The following is a 26,527-nucleotide window of genomic DNA, read 5'->3' on the forward strand; positions in this document are numbered from 1 at the left end:
AAATGAGAAGGCTTGGTTAAGCCGCGGATAATCGATCAGTGTATTCACTGAAGTGTGAGCTGAGCTGGGAATAAGCTGCCTGGGGTATCAAATATTGCTGTTTCCAGGGTAAAGTCCCATTTCTGTGATCTATGTAGGAGAGAGTATAATTTATTGACAAAACAATATAGGATTTTTTTCACAATATCTCGCTCCTGACATTTTCTGATTGTTTACAGCAAGAATTTCTCTTGTGTCCCTTTTATTCAGAAGTTTAACAATGAAACTCCTTTTGGAATTCATGAAGTCACCTCAGCATGCTAGAAATTAATTCAGTCTTGTGTACAAATAACTCACGAGATGGAAAACAAGCATCACACTCACCTTCCCCTGAATTTCAAGCTTCTACACTCAGGTGCGTATACACATGAACACTCACACACCTTCGGGGACACACCTGTCCTGAACACTATACAAGAAACAGTCATTTTGCTCAGAGCCACTCTGCTTTGTCCAGATTTTTTGTTCTAGATCTCTACTACAGTTTCTACAAAGTATGAAGCAAAACTGTTTGCAAACAACGTCAAACATTATGCAGTATAGAGAGGTTATTTGTAGACAGAGTTGCTTCCTACGTAAGGAGAGGGGAAAGCATACAAGTCCCATAATTATACCTGTAAATCTCAGCCTACACGCATACTGATAGACACATATACAAGTATAAAACAACAATCTGTTGGCCTACATCTTGAAACAATTAAAAAACATGGCCAAAATTAGTCTTAAATCACGACTCATTATCTGCAAGGCTGTGTTCTGTGCACTGTGGGGAGATGGCCAGATAGTCAAAACCTTAGATTCCAGCTATCAAGGCTCAAGCCTTTTTAAAAACACTAGGTGATGTGCTACTTATCCTCATGTTCATTCATAGCGGTTGCCATATGTTGTCTCCTAGTGTGGGTGGTTTGGCATTATAGTTGCTAGACTGTCTTAAAAAAAAAAAAAAAAAAAAATACAGTCTTCAGATCACCAGAAGAATTGTACGATCAAAACTTGCTATACTGCCATTTTAGAAACACTGGATGTTCTGGTGGAATAGCTATTATAGTCACAAGACAGGAACTTTATAGCATATACAACAGACAATGAATAATTATGGTAACTGAAAACTAAGGAAAGAACCATCAGAAATGGCAACATATAGCACTAAAAGATTGCAGGAACCTTAATGAATTCAACAATAAAGTCTGCCTCATAAGGATACAGGTCAGCACTGAATTTCACTGTGCTTCAGCTAGATGTACTTCTAAGACAAAGCTCAAACTGAGCTATCTGAATGCATTTTTCTCTTCCCTCCATCTGTTCCTCAGCTCTGTCTTCTCCTCCACACTTTTACAAAAAGTCAACTAATACGCAGTGAATGTTACCTACCAGCTCTTAATTTTATGTAGTGTCATTCATAAATCTTTCCTTCTCCTCAAATCCTGCTCTCCAGATGTCCAAAACATACTGAAATAATTAAGTCAAAAATCAGATCCGGTCACCCAAGAGTTGATATGCTATAATTCAAACAAAGATGTAATGTAGACCCAGCTTCATCAGCAGATCTTCCCAGTAAAATCAGTGTACTGGAATAGTTGTCTTTTACAGGCACCTCAACTACTCACCCATCGAAAATAGGTAAGTGCTTGCAGATTTAGAGGGTACAATTGCACTGGGGTCTTTAGATGGGAGGTGTTACACATTAGCACCTCACTAGTTAGCCAAACATCACTCCATAGAAGTGACATCAATACGGAAGAGAGCTCTACACTCTTAAAATGGCACTTTAGAGATAAAATAATCCTCTCCAACATACTGATAACAGCTTCATCCTCAAAGAGCTAGAATCAGATTGAGACAACAAACTCTTTCTATACACCTATATTCCCCTCTTCTGCTTCTATTTTCTCACTGTTTTCAAACCCATGTCTCTATTTGCTTCTAAACGAACTGCAAGGGGTACGTGTTAGCAATTCCCCTTGACACAGAGAGGCTGACATGGATTTATGCTGAATGCCAACAGGATACCAATCTGTGAACTAGGCGTCATATTAAAGAAAAAGGAAATACAAGGAACAAATGAAAATACCATCAGGCAAACAGTCATTCCTTTCTGAGACCTAAGCCCATATGGAACAATAGCTTTAATAGGACACTTGCCATGAGCCAAATAAAACTTAAGCTTGTCTTTATGTCTTCAAAAAAATTCTAGAAAGGCAACTGTGAATTAGCCAAGTAAAATGGAGTGTTTAGGCTTTACCAGTTTTGTTAAAAGAATTGGTAACTATTTAAAAATCTTACTCTAACGGTGTTTCTTAAAGGCATAGGGCCATTAAAATTTAACATGAAGTCTCCTGTTTTCTACTGATCCAGAAGAACAAAGAGCAGTATATAAAAAATACTACTGGATAAATTACCAGCCCAAGTTAGCTACTGAACAACATACTTTTATATGTGCAGAAGAGAGTGTGTATAATCGCATAAAAACAAGTGCAAACTAGAATTGATCAAAATGAGACCATAGTTACTTGAAAATTAAGCTATGAGGGCATCGGCCATCTGTCAAACAGTTTCCATACATTCAACTTCTAACCAGCCTTCTGTACCCAGGCTCTGCGGACTCCTCCCTTTCGATATCAAAAAAGCATCCATCTTTTTTCATTGGAATTCCACTCATATTCACACCTCCGAAAGTGCAATCCATCAGCAACCGACATCATCATCTCTGCTTTTAAGATTAAAGAGGTCAATGGGGACCAAACAAGAAACAAAACTACACAGTGCTTGCCCAAGTTATTTGTGCTTTCTACCCAAATTCCAGAGGCAATTTCCTCCTTATCTACAACACTCAAAATCAGTCCCACCTTCCCTACTTTTAGCTGGCAGTGACACAGGAGCAGAGGATCAGAAACAGCATCCTTACATGCCACAATACATCAAACATTTGATATTAAATATATATTCATTCACAGGGGTTTAAACTTTTGAACAATCCAGAACTGAACATAGCCTCATCCAATATTTCAAGGAGAAAAAGAACATTACTCACTCCAGGTAAATGACCATAAAAGATTTCCGTATTTAAAATAAACTGTAGTATTTATTCCATAAACATTGCAGCTTTACTAGAAACAAAGCTGCTTACTGTGCCAAATCATCTGGCTTCCTAGTAGTGAAATACACTTAAGTATGACACCACCCTTAACATTTCAGTGCAATTCTAAATGACAGAAGATAATTTCATTTCGTAAAAAAAAGCAGTTATGCTTAAAACCTGAGTGGCTTAAAATAAAACTATTGGGAGATCTTGCACAAAGGTTATGGGTCATTGCTTACTACCTCATTTAATCCCTTTGTGGTATCTTTCTGCTCCGTTTCCCTTTTATGTTCTTTGAATCCCATCTGTGGTTCATGGTGTCAGTTATGCGGAGCAAAAGCATAAAGTAACCACGCTATTAGTGTGTACAACCACACACTAACAAGCCTTTTTAATTACAGCTGTCAGGACTAGAAGACTGTGTGTCCACCCGTTTTCCCCCCCATGAAAGCTTCTGCTGCACAAAAAGCTCTCCCCCACTGACTGCTCCCTTCTTGGGGAAAATAAGCAGCAGTCTACAGACAACAGTGGATCCAAACCAGCTAAGCATGTATATATCTGATGAAACCCGTGCAGATAAACTTTGTGCTGCCTCCACAAGGGTCCAAGAGGAAAGCAGAGCACACCCTAGCTGTGGGCAGTCTGCTGGGTCCATCCGGGCTTACTGGGTTTGTTTTAGCAAGCTGCACCTCCATGCAATACCCACATAACACCGCACTCTGCTCCTGCTGAAGAGTCTTCCCAACACACCAAGCTACTGCATTTCTATGTGCGCATATACACGGTCCACTCGGCTCTGCTGTACAAAAATCACAGAGCAGCGGACATGCCACATCTTGGCTATTATCTCTACAAGCATCACGGACGCCCTGTACAAAAGACAGAGGTGAGAATTCATTAATAGGCTGTAATTAAAATCACTACTAGAGAAAGCAATAAGCACTATTTCTGATCACAGCATCTCCGTGGTCGTGTTTGCTGCTTCTCCCAACTCCACTTTGATTACAGATTATGCCTTTCCCACAGAAGAAAATTTGGCAGCAAGCTGCTGACACGGTATTGATGGCGACCCTCCTTAACACACGGGCTTATTAGCATTTCTGTTGCTGCACTGCATACGATACGCATTGTACATCAAATACACTCTGTGTCAAGCATAATAAGCAAACAGTTACCTAACAACTAATGGCATTACAAATGCATTTAACTAATCATTGAATATATGCTCTCATAATTAAATTCCATTAAGGTTTTTTAAGCATTATCCCAAAGAAAGTCAACACTGAAATGAAGATACCATTCAGACTATGCCTGACATTTGCCATTAAATGTCATTTATAGTATACAGCTGAAGTCTAATTGCTGAGCACCACCAGCCACACTATTTATCACTTCTATTAAAACAAGCAGCACACAGCGGTGAGACTACTTGAAGCCATCATATACAGTTTAAATAGATTTCTCACCTTTTAAATATCAAGAGGCCATATTTTCTTTAACATCTCACTAAGGGGTTTACCTTTTAACAAAGAGATACCAAGAGCTAAAGGATAAAACAATCAGAAGACACTTTGCTCAGCAAACCCAGCAGAGTTTGAACAGTCATATGGCTGTGAAAATACCGCCTAATAGTCAAGGGAATTTTATGACAGGAACAATTAAAGCACCTCTGCAAACTGGCCTGCTTTGCTAGCAAGCTGGGCTTCAAAATTATAAAAAGAAAAAAGGGAAAAAAAAAACACCACAAACGAACAACAAAACCTGATCAGCCAGATCCGGTGACTTGGCTATTTCACCACATAAGCAAATGCTGTTCCTAGGAGGAAACAAAGTGTATTTGGAAAACAAATGTCTGAAAAGTAAATGCTTCCTTTTGCAGCTTCTCATGGGATGTAAGCATTTGCTTATTAAATGGTCACTTACTTAAATGTTTACATCCTCTAAGCACCTACACCTAACATGCTGTGTTAAAGAAAAAGCTAACACTTTAAACCAGAAAAAAAGTTTTCTACACATGTGCTTCATATAATACTACCGTGTTCAGACACTGGCTGATAAACAGGGTCATGGCATAGCCTTAATATAATAATAGTGTCAGTAATTAATGTGAAACAAACCAGAGCAGCTAATCCAAGAAAACAAAACAGTCTTTTAAAAAATGTCAAGTTGTAGGAGATACGGCTGTATCTTACTATGGAGGGACTTTCTAATATTGTCTGCTGCAATACCAATAGCTTGAATTAGCAACACTAGACTGTGTATTTTTTTCTTTGTATTTATATGTAAATCAGTACTAAATAAATATACCCCAAACCAGGTCCGCAGGCTGCAATCTAATCTAAACCTGTAGATTGGAAAGATGGCCTCCATTCATCTGGAAATAGCTAGATATTGAAAATGCTAAAATCAGAAATAACTACACTGGAGAATAAAATGGATGCATTTACCTGCTATAAAAGAAAAATGCTCAAAGGAAAAGTTGAGAGAGATACAAAGAAGAAAAAAAAAACCACCTTTTCTCAGATACTGAAAGTCATGCATGAACATAGAGACAACTAAGATGATCCACAAGAAAAGGAGTCCTGAAACAAAGATATATATATATATATATTTAAACGTATAGTACACATATCAGGGACACCATCTGCACTCTCATTTGAATTAAGATTGAAGCGAATACAGACAGCCGATCTAATATACAATTCTAAGGCTAATCATTTGTCTTGGGCAATATAATCGTCACAGCACTGCAACTTGAACAAATGAAGTTACTAATAGCTTCCATTTTAAAAAGTCATGGTGTTAATTCAGTCAGAGATCCAGAAGTAGAATGCTTTGAGACCAACTAGTAGTTCCATAAAGCATTCAGTCCTCCTGTAGAATTGAAATTAATTTACTTTATTACTAGAGGCAATGGATAGAACCCGTCTTTGCCAGATTCAAATGCTCCTGACTCTGATATCATCATTTATTGTTATTGAAAGCTTGTACCTTTCCCACTGTGCTGGGCACAAGGATTTATACAAAGCATATGATCATTGCCAATTTTGTTTTACAGACTCATTGAAAACAACAGGACACCTGACTGCGCCCATTACCTGTAATTGCAGAAACTTGCAGAGTACCTTACAAAAAAAGAAAAAAATTTTCATAAAGCAAAACAAAACACCCTAACCAAGTGTTACTAAAACTTAAGGAAATTTGTGCAAAACCTTATTTGGCTGTTTTAAAGACAGCTCATTATTTAATTTTCTTTTACCAGATAGATTCTTCTCAGCATGACTTAAAAGGTTAGTAAAATCACCGCGAGCTTAGTTCTTCAAATTGTTCACCAGGAGTCTCAATTTTGGGGGGGTTAAGTGTGGAATTGGTGGGGATTAAGTAACAAAAGTGGGTGCTCTCCCTCTCTGATGCATACGTTAAGAGGGAGAAGCCTACTTAAAATCAATATTGAAGCACATATTTGAGAAGCTTGTGCAATTGTCTTCAGTTCTGGCCGTGCCATCTCTTCAACTTCTGCTTCTCACAAGCTCATGTATTTGACTGCACAGACCATGTGCTCTAACACTTTGCAGGTTGTGAGAATGCTGCCAGGCTGGAAGGAACCTCCTGTATCAACTGAAGGAAGAAGAGAAAGGAAAACAAACGAACAAAAAAAAGTCCTAGATCACTGGGAGCCCTACCCTAAAAGGTATGGAGCTACCTGAGTATTTATCACCTCAGAAAAGTAAAATAAAATATTCATGCGCCGGCATAAGCAACACTGACAAATCCATTTCCCATCACTTGAACTAATGTAAACTATAGCACTTGTCCTACAAGTGCTTTCCAATGAGTACAGTAATAAATGAATCTTTAATATAATGCAGTATTAGCTCAAATTTAAATATTTACTATGCAGTTAGTGTCTTTCAAATGCAGGCATGCTCCAGGTACTCTCCCAGCTGTTTATTTTCCTGGTCCAATGTCTTTACTGACAGATAGCACCCTTGGTTTAATCACCTCTCCACATGCAGCATCAAAAGGCAAATATTAAACATCAGCTACAGCTACTGTATTAACCCTCTTCGGTATCAAGAACAGTCAACATGCAGGGACCAGCTCGCATTCAAAGGACATGCCCTTCCTAATCAAAAGTGAAGATTATGCAGCACAGACTTAAACCAAGTAGCAGGTTACACTGGAAGACTGCGGAGAGCATCATGACAGCTGCAGTTTCCAGATGAAAGATTTATGATGATATTTTAACACAGTTAATGGAATTTTGCACTTCAGAGTGTGAAGTTTTTAGCTTAAAGGTCCATACTACTTCAAAACTCAAACAGCTTATACTGAAAGAATGTTCTGAGGGCTCAGAAAAGCACATATAAGAAACAGCATTGGAAATCAGTATACAATTTTCAAATATTTCCTTATAAATTTGTCTGAGCTAATGCAGGGAAGCACTCAATCACAGTCCGTACTGGTGATTATCATCATCTCTGATCGTGAGCACAGCACAGGGAGCAAGAATTCCTAGGTTTATGAACACTTTTGTAATACAAATATGCAAAACACTACAACACATCAGAACCAGAAAACTAACATCAAATAATAGCTTCCTTTTTTGAAAAACCTATTTCCCAATCTTTTCAGCAACAGACATTCTGAAAAGCATTCAAGGGAATACCTTCCTGCAGATTTCTTCACATACACTGCATGCATTGTGTGGTATTATATATTACACACCTTTTGCCTCACTAGGTCCTGAGGTTCAGACATATCAAAGCACCCAATTGCCTTTTTTTTTTCCCTCTTTTTTTTAAACATGAAGAATATGAAAGCACATAGTGAAGCTGGCCCTTGTTAGCAGGCCCATTTTCATCTCTTTAAACTCAAAGAGAGCAATTCCCTTGAAAACTGTCACAGCATTTTCACAATCCATAAAGAGGAAGTTCAACAGCCTTAGGTCACTAATCATAACTACAGTAGATACAGAGCATAAATTATGTCTTTCTATTTCGCAGTACTGAATCATGTATACCCTTTTATCTTATTTACTTGATTCTTTTTATAAATCGAATATTCTAGACATGTTTGTAGCCAGTAGGGTGTAAACAGCTGCAACTCCATTCTCTAAAGTAATATTCTTGGCATTAATGTTCCATCTCCTTTCCTTTCTACAAGGCTATGTGTAAACCTCATTTTAACAATTCCCTCTCAATTTTTTTTCCTATATATAAACATACAGATGCCACATTTCTTGCTGCTTCTATCACACGGTTACTTGTAAACAAATCGCTAAAGCTGTCAAGTGGCCTTAACGCCAGTCAAGAATCTTTTCCATGTATGAAAGCAGTGCTGTGTAGATGTAGTTGAATATATTTTTATACTGCAGCTACTCTAGCATTTCTTCGACACTTAATGCATTTCATGAAGATGCATACTACACTGAGTCATAAACACGGGATCCAGACTCGCCAAGATGTTCGTTCACTATAAAGCACTAGTTAGCTTTCCCAGCAAAATTAGAATATGGAGCATAAAAGAGCAAGTGCAAGCACTTTGGTGGTGTTAAGCTATGTGAAAAAAGCCCCTCTGAATCAGACATCCACTGGAATTCTCCAACCGCAAATCACAGTAAAAGGGGTAATTCCCCCCCCAAAGTCATACAAGTATGAGACACAGTCAGGAACAGCACCTTTAAAATTCAGTGTTGCAAGGAAATAAATGGATTATTTGACCTGCCAAAATGTTCAAACTGACTGTGACTAGTAATGAATCCATGAATCTGCTTCATGGAAATCTTAACTCTGAAACATACAGCTTTGCACAAATATTTAGCTATGAAATCTGGACAAGCAAGACCCAAAAGTTCAACAACCCTAGTGGTATGTCTCATATAAGAGGAAATTTGGAAACAGAACCACCTTCTTTACAGCTTGTCAAATCTTATTTATGAAGTCTTAGACTAAAGTCTGCTGCACTGGTTGTAGAGGCTGATTCTACCACTTGTCCCAGCAAAGACCCTACATTACCCAGAGTTTTACAGCAAAACTACAACTTTCATATTTGGTGTTAAAACTCCAAGAATTTCTGCTCCATGACTTTAGGCTCAATTTAGGGTGCCTCTTTCACCTCCCTCTACTCTTCTGATATTTCTAAGATATTTACTGACCTAAGGAAGGGGGGAAAAAAAAATATCAGAGCGACAAAGATTCACTTACACAGACAACTGCAAATTTGGTTAAAAAAAATATCACAGAAAGCATACTGATAACTGGAAGATATATATAGATATATAATTGTGGTGTTCCAGCCTTCTACATAAACAGCAAATTAGTAAAAAGATTGATTTGACAACAGAATATATCTGGAAAGATGAGAACCACCCTTCCAATTCTGTTACCTATAATCAGACTTTTTTAACTGGGGATGCTTAAAACACACCATCACAGTGAAAAGACAATTCCTTTTACCGTTCATAAAATGCAAACCATGCATGGGATTTTGGTCCAGCAAACTAAGCTGTCAAATAGGTTAGTCATAGGAGGTGTTTCTGCATCCTCTCTTCGCTATTAGGAAATGGGAAAGAGGTATCACCTCTTGTAATTCTTGATCACATGTTGCTCAGATCCATAGATATTTTATACAGCTTGTGTTTCAACTGAATTTTATATTATGCTTAGCTACAGATGACCACCTTTTAGAGAGCACTCTGTAGATTGCTGTGAAAGCAATCCCATCATTTGATTAAAAAAGTCAAGGATTTGTCTACACTCAGCTCAAGAAACCCACAGCAAATCACAACTACAGGAATAGTCCACATCAAGAGCCATAGCCCATTAATCCATTCCCCAGCGTGCAGGAGTGCAAAATAGGCCCTCTCTCATCATCACATCTGGTATGATAATGGCAACTGCTGAAAAATAGTTATTTTCATAGCCTTACTCTCTTAGAACTTTCATAGTGCCACAACTTTATTTTTGGGAAGGGTCCTTACATTTGGATGGATTTCTGCCTTATATTTTATGGTGGTATTTTGCTATTTTAAAATTATTTTTTACAAATAAAAAAGAAACACAGTTTGTTGTTTTATAGAGCATTCCTTACATGAGGTATATTAACAGTACATACAGGTGGATGGAACAAGAACTGCTTTAGAGAACAATACAGCTTGTATGTTTTCCAAAGGAAAAAGTTCAAATAAAGTTTAAGATTTGCTTAGCACAAGTTTAATAATTTTGCATTGCTTTTAACCTTAAAATGTGCCAAGAAACAGGACACTGAAAGAATCAGGATTTTGAAAAACTAGAGAAGTTTGGCTTAGAAAGCAGAGCAAGACACTTATGCACTACTAATTTAATTAAAGAGTTATTTTCCTTTTAAATACCCTCTAATGGCCCAAAACGAACTCAGGCTGATTTAAAATCAATCACTTTAATCAAAATTACAAGTTCAAATTCTCCATGGATTAGTGTTCAGTGACTAGAGTCAAAAAATGCACATCCGTCACATCCCGACGTTTTACTTGCTCCAAGTCCCAAGTAGGGAAAAGAACGGGTTCTCCCACTTACACAAAACATGTGAACCTCGGGCTCACGGTTAGCCAGCCCCCAAGCCCCGCTGCTGCTCTCCAAACAGGCCCCCGTAGCACACAGGCCTCTCGTGCCCGTCTTCTACGTAAGAAGGGGGGGGGGGAAGTCTGCAAAAGATCTGAAACTCTATTAGACAGTCACAAGGTGGAGCTGACTTGAAGCATTTTCCGAAGTGGCTCAATCGCTGTCTATGCTGTATAAAAAGGGGAGACACGTTGCCTTTCCTGCCAGACACAGAACGCATCCCAGGTATTCAAAGAGCAGCTATACGCTATTTCCCCTTCCACACGCCAACATTTTTGTACTTCTCACCAGCAGCCTGCTAGAACCGACATCTCTCGTAATATTTTTTTAATCTACACGGAATCAACACCTTTTGACACAGTGTGGTGTGCTTAAAGCTCAATTTTACCAAAGGCAGACCAAATAATCACTTGCCTTCAGAAACGTTCTTGCTCTACACAACAATCACACAGCAAGACTACAGGTAGTATATGGAAACGACACATCAGCAAGCAATAATCAAGAAAACTGACATTGTAGAACACACACCAGTTGCCCAGCGTCTATCACGTTATCAAGTGCTTCATAGGAAAGAGGAACAAAGGCTGATCTTTATGGATAAAGACAATCGCTACCCGCTTGAGCAGCAGCACAGCAGAAAGGCAAGAAATACTGGCAAGGGAAGCTATCCATGCCTGAAGGTGAACACACGCGTGCCAGTAACCTGAAATGTCCCTAAATCCTGAAATCTTAAGGCAACTAGGGAAAACAGGAAGAAAGAGTCCAACCGACTCAATATGGGGCAGGGAAGGAAGAACAGAGATTTCTGATTACACTCACATCTCTACACAGATTCCGGGGAAGAGATTTCTCTACCAAGACTTGCATCACTACAGACAATTGTCACCTCCCACCCTTGACCACACGCTGTTATTTTAGAGCACTTAGGACAAAAAATTTAGTTAGGCTGCCTCAGTGATATTTTCCATAACTGAACTTGTGCAACAACTCAACTGCACTTTCTTCAATACAGCTGGAAAAATCAAAAGTGTCTATTTGACATATTATCCATTATTCTTTTCCAAGTTTTTACTTCTACACATCCAGATAGGACTTACAAGCTTAGCAAGATGCATGTGCCTAAGCTGCCCTTAACCACAGCTACACCACAGCTATTATGACTGTTTCATAGCTATGATAACACTAAAACACAACTCCCCACTGAAGTCACGGCGAGCACAGGCATCGTCTTGGGTAGCTGCTGGCGGGATGTTTATTACATCCTACACCTCCACATGCTACACTGAGCATTTTGTTTTCACAAGAGCGTTATCACTACCTCGAAGAGCAATATGAAGCACATCAGTGAGGCTGCCCTTTCCCAGCAAAAGGCAAGGAAGCAAATGGTGAGGGATGGGACACACACTAAAATTTAGTGACCACAGTGACATTTCACATTCCTGAAGGAAAACCATTTTGAAAGCGGGAAAACAAATTTCTTTAATGAATCATCTTCAGCAGCTCATGAAGCATAACAATGTATCTTTGGAGACTTAGCACAGACACAAGAAATCTGACAGTGCTCAAGTACCCCCGAATGACCAGAGAGAAAATTTCAACTTCAACAATCCTAAAGGTCAGAAGCATTATTAAACATGACAGATGCCCTCACTATTCAACACAAGAGGACATGGCTAAATTTATTCTAACTCCATTTTCTCTTGCTAAATGTAAAGCAGCTAATGTACCATTTAATAATTTTTTTTCCTAAAAGCTAGAAATAATCTTTTTTTCTCCATATTTTCCAGTTGACACCTAATGATTTATTTAGCAGTCAATTATCTCAGCACCAGGTGTAGGAAACAGCTAGGTTTACTTTGAGCAAGTAGCAGGAAGCAAGCAGAAAAGTAAAAAAAAAAAAAGAAAAAATAGAGAAAAAGGTGCTGAAGACTGCACTGCCACGAGAAAGGGACTAACAAAACTAAAAATACGGGCAAGTCGAACATATAGAGGGACGTTAATAAATTCTACGGTTCCTGTATCTACAATCAAGCCATTGCTATTAAACGTGTTCTCATGTACAAATTATTAGTCACACATGTCTCTCTTGATAACACAGCATGGGAAAAGCAATCCTGATTATACACCACAACCATGCATTTTTTTTTTTTCCCCCCCTCGTTTGCTCAATATCTGTTTTCATCCTTGGCTCACAGTCAGATGGGGGGTGGGGGGGCATGTGTGGGTGTTGTTAATGGAATTTGTATCAATTGTGCTTCCTGCTTTCATTTTTATAAAATTGGGAAAAACAACACAATAGCAATTTCGCAAAATGAGCATGGGATTTCACATTCAGTCCTATTTTTGTCCCCCTGCAATTCTTAGAATTCCCTTTTCCATTTTATATAGAAGTTGGCTCTCAAAATAAAACAGCTTTACAATGAATAGGAGCAATTTTCTGATTTGAAACAAGCTGACAAGCATCATCAGCTCACATTAAGGCACTGCCCGCCATGTTATCTCTTTGGGAGCGTACAGAAGCCGTGGTGCACACACACGCACACACACAGAGAAGCATCTCGCCACAGGCAGCCGTGCAGGATGTTCAAGCAGCTCTGCCGTTAGAGGAAGGGCTTCAGCAGCCACTGCTGGAGCCAGTGAAAGGGCTCACAGAGCCTTTGTTGGGGGTGAATCCTCAATAGCCTCCAAGACAAGCTTGCATTTTTCACGTGGCGAGAAGCCAGCGAGGAAAATTCCAATTGCTGGCCTTCTGAATGCCAACCGGTCCAAAAACAAACAGGGTAATGACATTAAAGAAAATTTTAAAAGTGGGTTGTTTTGTGGTTTGTTGTGTGTTTTTTGTTTAGTTGGTTTTTGCTGTTGTTTTTTTTTTTTTTAAATTGTAAGGTCTGGATTTCAATCGTAAAGATCTGGGCCATATGGAGGGGAACGGAGAAAGAGCTGGAGTTGAGCCCTAAAATACATATATATAGTCTTAAACTTCCAGCTGTTTAATCCTTATTCTTAACAATGCTACCATCTGTTTTAAACCCCCAAATATGAATATTCTCTCCCTTTTTAGAAGACAATGATGCAATTGTGACATAACATTATAGCTCTGTACAGATTAATTCAGTTGCATTGGTGCATTACGCTATGAAAGCCACTCAGAAAAACAAAACCAAAAAAATAAAAAAAGCTGCCACGAAAATGCTAAACATTCTTTACTTGACAAAATAATGCCACTGATGAAATTACAGATCTCTGCCAGCATCAACCAGAGCTGAATACAGCATCTTCATGCAGCCCTGTGCACTTTGGGAACTCAAGATATGCTGGTTTAGCTACTTCAGAATGGATGGTTTCTGCTCCTGCCTTCCGAAGATATACAACAGAATAAAAAGAATGTTGCTCTATTTTTCAACCAAGTTCAGTGAAACTCCAATACCCATAAATCCACAGAGCAGCCTCATTCCTCTTCCTTCAATTCTGAACTCTCATCTGAAAGACATTGCAAATACCTTGCTAATTTAATACGCCAAGAGCGTGCAAATCAACTCTGCACTTGAAGAACAGTCTGCTACTACAAGAATTTTTTTTTACATGACAAGACCAAACCCTACTGTGTACCACAGCTTAATATTTGCGTGAAAATTCAAAGTGTCATTTGGGCAAACGTACACAGGAAAAAAAAAAAATTCTAGGGAGAAGCATTGTAAAAAGGAAGAGAATTATCAAAATGGATTCATATGCATCTGGAACAATTTTAATACAAAATGCCCAGCAAATCTCCCTGCATTGCTGACAAATCACCAGCTGAGGTAAATCCCAGATAATGAAACATTGTAAGAAAGGCTCTATTTAATAATTTAGCCCCTGTCAAGGAGTTTGTATTGATTCTTGTTTTCAGCACAGGGAGAGAATGTTATCTTCAGCCTTACGGCTCAATGACAGCATCAGTGAATTTAATCACTGTGCAGCTCCTGCCATGCAATCCTTAAACTGTCACCTCTGATTCTTCATCATTCCTTCCTCCTTCCTTCAAAGCCCCCTATACCCACATTTTCATACTAATCTCCCACCCCACACATACCCCACTATAATCACAGCAGCATTTCAATCTGCTTCCCATTAGACATAAAAGCCAATCTCATTTGCAGGCTAAATTTTTTATTTTAAATAATTCAGCACTCCTTCAAACGTCTCATTCGTCTGTCTCTTATTAGCGAGTCCGCTCCATACCTTAATAGCAAACTTAGTCGTGCTGAAGGCAGGATTGAGCAATCATGGGACATCAGTTCTAGCAAAGGTTTTGAGTAGAAAGAAAATCTTTCAGCCTTTTCTTGGCTGTAGAAGGGAAGATGAATCTGGAGGAGCAAGAATCTATATTAATCAGCATTTTTTCCACACCAAAAAAAGAAAGGTCATGCTGCTTCATAACTGGCCAGGAAAAATTAGCCACAAATTAATTCAGCTGCAGTTCAGGAACAGAACATCAATTCATCTACAAACAGAATGAGGCTTTTAAATACATAAACGCTTGTGGCTACAGAAACCTCACCCAGATATTTGCATTCAAAAACACTACCTCCTGTAGAAGTGTAGAGAATAACAGATGTAATTTTAACATGTTTGCTATAATGCAAGGCCATATGCAGGAAGAATGCAAAGGAGAGGAAGCATCCACTGCATAATTTAGAAAAACGGATATTTCTTTTAATTTTTCTTCTCTATTCCAGGTGAGATGCAATACTTTCCATTTTATAATCCTTTGGATCACAGTAAAATGATCCCACAGGTCCATACAGACAAGGTCATCATACACAGATTTTCTATTACAGGGCACTAGCGGCATTTCACAACTGTCTTTTTATGCACTTCTGCTTTTCCATCCAGACTATAAATTGTTACAAGGCCCTGGGGCAATCCAGCTGTATACTCCATTCAAATCAGGCTTCAAGGAGAAAGCAGCACAGTCAAAATGCTTCAATCAAGTAAACATACAGGCACAAAGGGCAACTGCATCACAATTAATAATGTTTTCTTTTGTACGGCAAATCCACCATTTTTCCGTTTTAAAGTTTCTCTCTGATGCCCAGATTCAAAGTGTAGCCCATTAGCATTTTAAATGCAACAACAAATTAAGTTAAAAATATGATAAATCAGATGCATGCTGCTGAAATCCATTTGCTGGTTGGGTTCTGTTTCTCTCTACAAAAAAGGAAAACCTTAAAACAAAAATTTGGACTTATCAAACACTGGAAATTCATACCAAGAAAGGCTTAAATGATACGATTAAAGGGCAGATTTGCAAGACGCATTGTATTTGTATAAACTGGCTTGTATCGTGGGCAGAGATATCATGTTATTACCAGCAGCTATGTGGTTTTTTTGGCTGTCAGTTATCACCCCTTGGGTTTGTTGTTGTTCTTGTTTACTTAACTTCTCACTTCGCTTCTACTTGTTATCACAGAAAAAGCACACAAATTTCTTGGATGATAGTTCCAGTTTTTCTTTTCGGATGTGTCTTTTTTTCCCCTTTCAATTTACAAGTTAAGCTGGAATGGCCTTGGCTTCATTAAATTAATCAGAACTTTACATTCAATACACTCATAAGTGTAACGTTCTGTGACTAGCTACATTTCCAAATCTGAATGCTCTTCACTCGGGATGGAAGTTAAAACTTCGGTAAGTTCTGCATTGTGTTTTGTTTCTTTCTCCCAAAACACTAATAATCAGTAATCTTATTTTACTACTGATCTTAGCATACAGATAAACATATTTCCAGTATCTACGGCTCTGTACTACTTTTGATATTTACATCGAGACAAGTAATAAAAGCGGGATACGCATGGTTTTAGATGCATTACGTAATTAACATATTCATATTTGAAATGCAATTACTACTGTTGCATCATATATTTAAGCCATCAGCTGGTTATTTAAGGTGAGGAGAAAAGTTTAATTGGGATAAAACAATCATGTAACCGATACTGCAGGCTTTTTTTTGCTCACAAGCCACTAAAAAGCAGCTGTTAGTGTCTCCCGAGGAAGCAGGTTGCACCACCAAACAGACCTAGAGCTTGGTACAAAGCATCCACGTCTGTGCTTCTCTGCACAGAGATAGATGTGTTTGCTTAAATTCCACTGGACTGAAGTGGGATATTCCTGTGGGATTTCTCACCCACACCGTGTCACAGAGCTCTCCCTAAAGCCCGTTTAGTTTATGTAACTGGGGGTGTCTGCGTGTCTATCTGTGTTATAAAATGGTTACCTCACTCAGCGTCATGGGCAAGTTCACGTTATCATTAACGCATCTTCACAAAGGACAGTGCTTGGCCAGCAACAGATAGTGCCTGTCCACAACACCAGGTGTTCAACAGAAAACCATGCAGGAAGAGCAGGCGGAGGGGTGATCCTTGGCTTTACAACAGCATGGCTTTCCACACCACATAACCTGCATCCTTGAGAATCTCCAAAACACCTCGTCACCCCTCTCTGGTAAGCCCACTGAATGCAGATGGCAATTATTCGAGCTAGTTAGTCGTACCTACGTATCCCTATATATCAATCCTACACACTGCTTAGATATTTCACACTAGTTATAAGCTATTAGCTGGCACCGTGTGGCCGCATCCTTGCTCTCCAGCCTGAAGGACTGAAAGAAGCTTCTTTCCAGTTGAGTGGGGTCTTAAATAAAAGAGCATCAAAAGCCATCTCAATGACCACTGTGTGTGCATATTAACCGAATTTCTGCATATTAATTGGATTTTCTCATACAAGTCAGTCATCTAAGTTTTAATCATGTATTTTCATCATCTGGAAGTAATCACAATCAACATGTTAATTAAGATAAAGAGAATGGACTGAATTTTAGGACTTAACCATTAACAAAGAGATAAAGAAAAACTTCACTGTTTATAATACAGTGATTTATAATGCAAAGAATCCGTCAAAGTTTAAAATACAATATAAAACCATGAAACACTCTTTAATAAAAAAAATATAGCTATGATGTTATAGCCTCAGTCTGATGAGAATCCAAATCTGTTTCTTTAAATAGTCTGATCCAAAAATAAATTTAAAATTTCCATTTTTAAAACAAAGCTGCCTGAAATTAGAAAAGGAAAAAAGGACTTGTTTTCTTTTGGGGAGGAATAGGAGGCTGAATGGAACAAAGCAACTAAGAGTAAAGGTGTGCAAAAGAGAAACAAGGTTGTCTGAGCAGACCTGTAGCTATTTCTTCAAGAAATTCTAGATACTATTCTTCCACCAGAAACTCAGAACAAGGAGATCAAAGTGATTTTGACCAGGTTTGATTTATTCTTAGCAGAGCTTAGACTTCAATTCAGAGACTGCAATAACAGGATAAGTAACCAAAGTCAGGCTTACTTCTGAAGGACGACGTGAAATGAGTGAAGATAGTATCAATTCTGGAGAATCAGCATTTGGGGGAAATGAGCCAACATTTGATTCCCAGCTACTTATTTCAGAACTATTAAAGTTCAAAACTTTAGGTCTGCAGACAATTCATCCCTCTTCACCGCCAGCTAAAAATATGACTTGTTCATCATTATCCTGCTGTGTATGCTTTGATCAATGTATTTGTAGCACCAAAGAATATTTAAGAAATACTTTGTGAAATCTGTAGACTTTCAAGATTTTTCACTCATGCCAAATTAAAGAGAAGAAAAAGTATTCTTCCATATCTTTGTGATGACTAGAAAATTTGTATTTATGACAGCAGTGTGCTGCTGTTGAAACACCTGCACTGTTAGAAATGCAGTGGTACTAGTACAGAATTAAGTTAAAAGCAGTGGACTGATGTACAGGAGGCATCTCTCAATATAAATAAGCCTAACATGTTCTCACAGAAAGGAAAAAATAATCAGAAAGACTTACGTAATCGTAAGTAAGATATAAGAATCTTCTAGAAAAAACAGACAAAAAAACCAAAAGTAAAAAACCCTGAATTAAATGGTAATGGATCCCAGTTTTATTATTCTACCAAACACCATTTTCTTCCTTCTCAGTTGTTCAACAGTCAGGTTATGCCGATGTAGTATTAAAGCCACATTACTGTGCCCTTTTATAATCCACGTATTTTAGCTCTCCAATTATATTTTGCTGTTTCTTATTAAAAAATAATATTTTTAAAGTAACTGACATTGTAGAGTGGATAACAGAGGTAAAGAAGTGTTTCCAAGGAACAAAACAAGGTTAGAAAAGTTGCTCTGAAGCTAATCATAACCCTCCATAATCCAGATTTACAGAAGACCACTTAAACCCAAACGCTTGGTTCAGCTGCCCTGACGTGCTCCTGCTTGGAAGGAGGGTCAACACAACCTACAAAGTAACTGAGAGCTAATATTTAGCACCACCAATGAAAAAGAAGGAACTGATAACCAATAAAGACATGTAAGGCAATAAACTAAAACCAGATGTAAGCACTGCTTCATCACTATTTGTTCCTAATCAAAGTCCATAAGGATAATCTGGTCTTGAATCCTGAAAGAGGATAGTATTAGTCCAGTGCAAAATGAAGTAGCACTGAAGAGAGGTTAAAAAGAAAATGTTCCAGGTCACAAACAACATGAGATAACACAATCAGTAGGGGGGAAAAAAAAAAAAAAATCTAGTAATTTGGCTTGGGGTTAGACAACTCATACTCTTCTAATAGGCTACGGCAATTTCAGTTATAAAATGTATTAAGTTCAATAATTCAGAACTGGTGAACTGAACAAGGAAAGCATTTATGGCATATTGCACCCTTCTGCATGACCCACCACTCCATTTTCTCTAAGAGGAGGAAAAAGAACCTCTACTTGTAACAGTCAGCATTCAAAAGTACAGTCAACATGTCGGTGTTTGAGGGCAGAAATAAGACAGCAGATTTCCAAAGAACTTGCTCCACAATGTTCAAGCAAAACAAGATTCACCAGAAACACTTTCCATTCTATCTTTCAATTATTTTCCATCAATTCCTGCCATCTGCCTTCAAAGAAAATAGGTTAACTAACCAAGTTACTATCCACTGCTGCAGAAATCAAACTTTCTACTAAAAAAATATATAGTGTTAAGCTCAGGTTTATTAATGAAAATGCACACATTCTTAGCACTTGAGAGTTCTGGTGTTATCAGTGGACAGCACCTGCAATAAATGTACTTAATATTTCCAGAAAGAAATTTAAATTACATCGCAATCACTGCTATCTTAATAATAGCTAACCAAAAAAAGTTGATTAGTGAAGACATCTGGTATAGTAAAAAGTTAACATCATGCCACTATTTGGAAACCTGTAACTATTTCTTTTTTTTTTTTTTTTTTTTTTTAAATCCAGCAGCTCTATTATTGCACTGTATTAGATCTGTGCATCTCCAAAATTTAGTAGATCTCTGCACAGAGAAAGCTTTGCCAACTAGATCTGGTTCAGATCAGGCTACAAGCGGGTTGGCAGCACTATTTTGCCTTTAAAGACCCATCAAAGGTACCTTTATGCTAAATTCTGCTGACTGCCTTCAGGCAGGTTTATAGATTTCCGATAAAATACCTTACAAACATAGTTAAGATGGTTTGTCAAAGGACTACCAATTGCCAGTAAAAAGATCACTGTGCCTGTCCGACAGAGTGTCTGATAGATACTGGTAATCCATTCGAGAGTCTGTCACACAGAAGGAATGCAAAAGAGAAAGTTTGACAAAATTAATGCCATAACTAAAATCTGTCAATTTAGCAAACCTCAGTTAGTGACCACTAAAGATATAGAAATTGCAGCAAAATTCATAATTATGCAAAGACAAAGGAGATTAGAAGACAAAAGCTGAAAAATATGACCTATTAAAAAAAAAAATTTTAATGGTATAAGGAAGCTTCCAATTCAATGGATAAATTGGACCAACACTGCACTTCTGATTTGTTGAAAAACGGAGAGAAAGAAGAATATCTGCATGTTTTTCCTGCTATCCCTTCCCTCATCCATCCTGAAGTCTTACCAACCTTTGAAGCTAGAAGGCTCCTCCAACAGGCAGCTGGTTTTTGAACCCAGCACTCAGATCTCAGCATGCAGCCAGCAGCTGAAATATGTAAGTGAGTTTTCATTCACTCCCAGGTTCTGCATACCATCCATCTGCTTCTTTTAAGCAAAGTTCAGACAGATGAAAATAACAGAAGAGATCCAAGACACCGTGCCTTAAAAATACTCACTGTTGCCTCACTCATGATTTCCAACCCTTTGCTTGGGTCCTCAACAAGCACCTTGGATTCTAAAAATAATATTACACTATAAAGACATTGTGTCCATTTAGAAGGTGTTTTACACATCAATTTTGTGGCAAGGCGAAGTCAAAGCAAGTGTATTCGTACTTGCTCTGGCATCTTCCACTGACAAAAAGAGACATAAACAAGAACTTCCTTAAAGACACACAATAGTTTTCCCCCCTGTGGTACCCTTCACATAACACATCATTCTGAACCAGCAAAAAAGTGAATTTGAAACATTTCTTCAAAATTCACCACTACAATGAGTTGCTCAGCTCTGCAGTAATTTAAAACCAGAACACAACACTGGAGCAAAACATCAGGGAACTTAAGCTGCCACAAGCTACTCAAGTATCTTGCATTCATATTTACCATACCACTGCCAGTAAAAACAACCCTTCCCCTATTTGTACAAACTCAACTTTAAAGACAAGCAACTTAGTCACAAGATTATCAGACCAGGCAATACACTTGGAAACTCCTGGCTTTGTTCCTCTGGCTGCTGAGTACTCTCCTGTCAACTGAATTCAATGGAAGACACAAATGCTCAGTATGTCTGCAAGCAATCCTTCTGAAATTACTCAACATGAACATTTGTAGCAAGACAAAAGATTTCCCAAACCCGTTCTAAGCCTACAAAAGCCTTAAAATAAATCTGAAGTCAAAGGCAGAACAGAACTGAGCAGTAAAGTGTTAGAACCAAAGCGCTAACAACACGAGTTTAGCTAAACACAAAACGACAAGGCAGCAGACCTTATAAAAGCCATTGCAACATTAGAAGTTCATGTGCTCACAAGCTGCAAGCAACCCCACCGTAGTCTTCACACTTTTAAGCCATAAATAGCTTTCCAAGAAGGAAAAATTATTCCTGTGCTTTCTCACTACGAACGTTCTACACATGTCATTAGTGAGAAAGTGAAACTTGTTAGCTGCCCAACAAATCAACTTACCACTTGCATTTACAGTTATAGGAGAAAGGAAAGTTAAGAAGCATTCATATTTAAGACTAACAAATAACTTGTTTCATCTCCAAACCTTACTGAACATCTTTGTGTTCAGAACACATTTTTAAAAAAAAAAAAAATTAAAATTAAACCAAAAAACCTACCCGAACTATGGACATCAGACACAGGGGTCAGGACAGGGGGAATATCATTAGATTAACACAGTTCCCTTTAAGTATCATAGAGAATTAGGCACAACAAAAACTATGACATTTGACCAAGAATTGCGTGTGCATTTTCCTTCTCAACATCAAGTGCATTATACCAAGTAGATGCTAAATAGCAAGTTTGAACTACAGATGGTTTTCCAAACTCTTGACTAGCACTAGAGAGTAGAAAAGGACAAGCAATAAAGGAGCAGGTGAAGTCCCTTCTGTCATCATCCTTATTCCCTAGCAGTGTTCTGTGAGGCTCCCACAGGTTTCAAATCAACACTTTCTCAAAGCTGTTTCCCAGCTGCAGGAACAGTCAGTGCATTTCTTAAAAGCATGCCAAGTTCACGCAGCAGAGCAGTACTCCACTCCTCCGGTGCTGGTATTATTTAGCCCTCTCCCCAACAACATATGAGACTATCAGCAGATTATTGGAAGTGATTTTGAAGGACAATATTAATCTTTGTGAAACCCATGTTATGGAAGTAGCGAAGCAACGCCAGACCCAAAAAGGACATGACGATTAAAGTGCCACTTCTTGTTGCTAGTTTTCCTAAGACACAACGCATCACACTTGATCGTATTTTACTTCTCAATTCCACAAAGTTATTTACACGAATCCCAGAAAGCCTGAAGGAATCCACTACCACAGAAACGGTAAAGACAAAAGAGGATGTGTGTTACCCATGACAGTTTCTAACGTACTTAAGCTGCATTGATCAAATCACTTAACTTCTTCCCACAATGCCAGCCCTGATGCAGCATTGCATTTTTTGATTCAGGAGAAAAACCTAGAAAGCTAACTATGCTCCTCACGTTGCCCTCAAAGCTTGGGAACCAAATCTGCTGCTCTTCCTCCCAACCTCAGTTTATCTTCATACAAGAACTAATCCAAGTCACAAAGGGAATGACCAAGCTCTGCAGCATCACACCTCTGCTTCACATGAAGCAACACAGAGCAACAAAACACAGGGTGGCAACAGATTACAAAGAAATGAGCAGTAGGTAAAACTTCATCACTAGGACTTTATGGGCATTGGTGAAGCACAGTTGTTCTTCAGGAAAGCAAGAGCTGTTCCTCTTGTGTAATTTTTAGTAGAACTGATTCATCTTAATGTCAAAGGAAACTTGGAAGTATAAGCTAATGCAACAAAGTACATTGTTTTACCTGCCATAATTGCTGAACTGCGAAGAGCAGACACAGGAAAACATTTACTGGTTTCTCCAGTCACAAGATCTAGACTCCAGAATACAAATCTGCGCTGAAACCATTTGAAACATCTGCTTCTAGAGTAGTACGACTTCATCAAGTTATAAGTAATCTCAGCCCATTTTCCATGCTGGTATTTATTAAAGTGAAGCAGGCAAAATGGCTCTAACCACAGGAGTGTTGTTTGTAACACAATTTGAGTAACATGAAAGGGAGTAAGCCCATTTTTAGTGAACACACCACTACTTCAGTATTGGCTTCTACTTTCTTTGCTTCCTGCCATCTGTCTGTCAAATGAAGAAAGCTTGAACATTTTACTAGAAGAAACTGCCAGACCTCACAGAAACAGTTTCGAGTTCTGCAGTAAACATAAAATCATTTCTAATTATGATTTAAGATTTTACTGGAAAAAGCAAGTTGAACCTCAGTTTACTTCAAGAATGACACTGAAGGTACTCTAGCCTCAGCCTCAGAATGACCCTCAGTACCTCCTACTCTGCGGGATAGGGTACATGAGACAGTAAATGCTTCCTGACACACATTTTTAACTCCCTCTTTGTAAAAAATGCAAGCTTACATTCTTTGTTTTACTCAGTAAAACACCACCATCAACTCATAAGCCTGAACTGCACATAGAACAACAGGAAGTATAGAGTAAGACTCGTACACTCAGCCAAAAACTTTTAGGTTGTGACAACCAACATGATAATGTACTTAATTAGTAGGCAACATTTCAAAGCTGTTGACTTTAACTTCCTTGCTTCACTTGACATATTTAGCTGAAGGCAAAACAAGACTGCTTTCCTGTTGGTATCTCACACTAGAAGATAAATCAAGTGTCCTTTCCACTATACGTCTTGCCTTTCCCTCAAAGTAAAATCAACAGTGACACACTGAAGATTCATTTTTGCTAGTATAATCAGCATCAAGGGGTGGGTGGGTTTTTTGTCATTTTTACAAGTTGCTTTTCTGCATGATGTCAGTAAGAAAAAAAAAAAAGTCTAACAGAAATTAAAGAACTCGGAGCAGGCAAAAGTAAACATAACCCAATGATACCATTTCCATGTGAAAAAACATGCAAAGCTACCAGCAACCCTGATGTCATATCCTTTGCACGCTGAAAACACAAGAAAAGAGAAACTACTCCAAAAAAAACTTAGAGGTACTAAAACATACTGCAATACACTTGCCACGTAGCTTTGCAAGCAGCTTTAACGTGTGGTACAAGACCAATGCTGACAACAGAAGCTTCAGCTTTTGTTGTCAATATCCTGAGCAATTAATGCAACTCAGCAGGAACTTATTCCCCAGAATGGCAACTATCACATTGTAATTCTGGTCAGACACAAAAGCACCTGCTATGTGCAAGAGTAGTACGACTGTGGCTTAACCCATTGCTAGAACCTGTTAAGTACAAATCCAACAACTCCTTTAAAAGAAAGGAGAAAAAAAAAGGAAAAAAGGGGGGTGACACCACCCTCAAGTGCCAAGCACTACTATGGACATCAATATTAAAGCCTACACATTGTCCTTCACTGTGGTCTCACAAAAGAAACTTGAAATGAGTGAAATGGAAGAATCAAGTAAGAAAGTTTGGAAAAGGAAAATATATTTTGATAGCAACAAGCAGTGGGTGATCTACATCTGCACTGATAGGAAGGACAGTGTATTACACCCTCAGAACTTCTGTAAACCACCAACAACAAGATGATCAACAGCCACAGGTAGCCTTTCCAAACATCCTGCTGACACTACCCAAAGCACTACAAAGTGCAAAACCAGCACAGGTGCCCCCTGTGTTGAACGGGCAGCAGCCTCCAGCTCTGCACCGCGTAAGCAGCAAGTGGTTTTCTGCACAGGTACAGCATACTGGGAAGGAACGTGTTTAACCTTTTACATGTACAAAATCAGATCAGAAAAGAGGCAAATCACACCTCCAACTAATTTGTTTCTTGCACAAGTCCCCTGCTTTTCACTTTTAAATAATTAAGTGCTAAAGGATTCTTAAACATTATTTTATATTTTTCCAAATCCAACTCCCTACATTGGCCTAGTCTCTTTTTGCATCCTCAACCATCAGTCCCCCGCTCAGCCAAGATACACAGGCTACCACGACTCAGCCCACGTGCTGCCATTTACACAGCTGTGCTGCATAAAGCTAAAGGCACAGCCAAATATAACTTCCCAGGAAAAAACTGAACTTACTGAGCCACAATTTCCCTAACCCACTCAACTCAAAGTTCATATTTTTGTGGATTACAAAACCTTAAAATGATGTAGATCACAATTTGAACTCTACGGCCCTGTTCACTAAGTCTGTATCAAGGATAGATCACTGTCCTGGTAACAAAACAGCCACTATTTCAGAAGCTAAAGATCTACTCGGAGCAAGGAACTACAGGAAGAGATACAGACTAAGAACTATTGCCATCTCACTGGAGAATGGGGCAGGGAAAAGGAGGAGATGTGAAAATTTTCCTTACCAGTTTGAAGTCTTGAATGCTGCAGATGAAATACGGGGTATTCGGCCGGCGACTTTCAATATATACGCAATCTTTAAGAAAAACAAGATTTTAAAATAATGGAAATTAACTTCTGTACCTCCAAGAAAGAGCATAAAAACAGGATAATTTAAAAAACAGCTTAAGCTTAGGAAGAGCCACCATTTCATTTGCATAACATGTAATTTATTCCAAGTGTGATCTAAAAATAGAAACTAGATGCTTTATGATGATAAATAAGGGAATTAACTGCATAAAAATTAACTTTGGTTTGAATAGACATTTTGCTAGGAAAACAAAAGGAAGTGGTAGAAGACCATATTCTGAATTTAGTTAATAAAAATGATCAGGTCACAACCTATGAACCAGATCGAAATAAGACAGGAAACTAATCAGATCTGGTGTGGTTAGCTTGCTATTAAGAACCTAGCACTAACATATTTTCTCATCTAATTGTGAAGAAAACCAGGGCAACCAATCATAGATGAAATTCAGCAGACTAAATTAGATTTACCTGAGGGAAGCACTGGGCTTTCTCAAATTACATTTGACATGACAGAAACTGAGTAATTATTTTTGTTTGCTTTTGACAGCTGGACTCTACAAGGTTGCTGTAAAATAAGGTCTGTTGTATTAAAAACAGTCTTGGCAATAACCACAAGAGTAGTGCCTCAGAATAAAATTACAGCCAGGATGGGAAAGTA

General features: G+C 38.3%; 1 protein-coding gene across 3 annotated transcripts in view; it reads right to left on the reverse strand.

Annotated features, from left to right (window-relative positions):
* RERE (arginine-glutamic acid dipeptide repeats) overlaps positions 1–26,527 on the reverse strand; it is a 203,905-nt gene that overhangs the window by 132,138 nt on the left and 45,240 nt on the right. For all 3 annotated transcript variants that reach the window (XM_074925103.1, XM_074925101.1, XM_074925100.1), the window contains one exon: positions 25,806–25,876. In XM_074925103.1, coding sequence (XP_074781204.1) covers positions 25,806–25,876 — 71 coding nt within the window. The remainder of the gene's footprint in view (positions 1–25,805; positions 25,877–26,527) is intronic.

The sequence above is a fragment of the Athene noctua genome, chromosome 22 (assembly GCF_965140245.1).
Source record: "Athene noctua chromosome 22, bAthNoc1.hap1.1, whole genome shotgun sequence".
Classification (NCBI taxonomy): domain Eukaryota; kingdom Metazoa; phylum Chordata; class Aves; order Strigiformes; family Strigidae; genus Athene; species Athene noctua.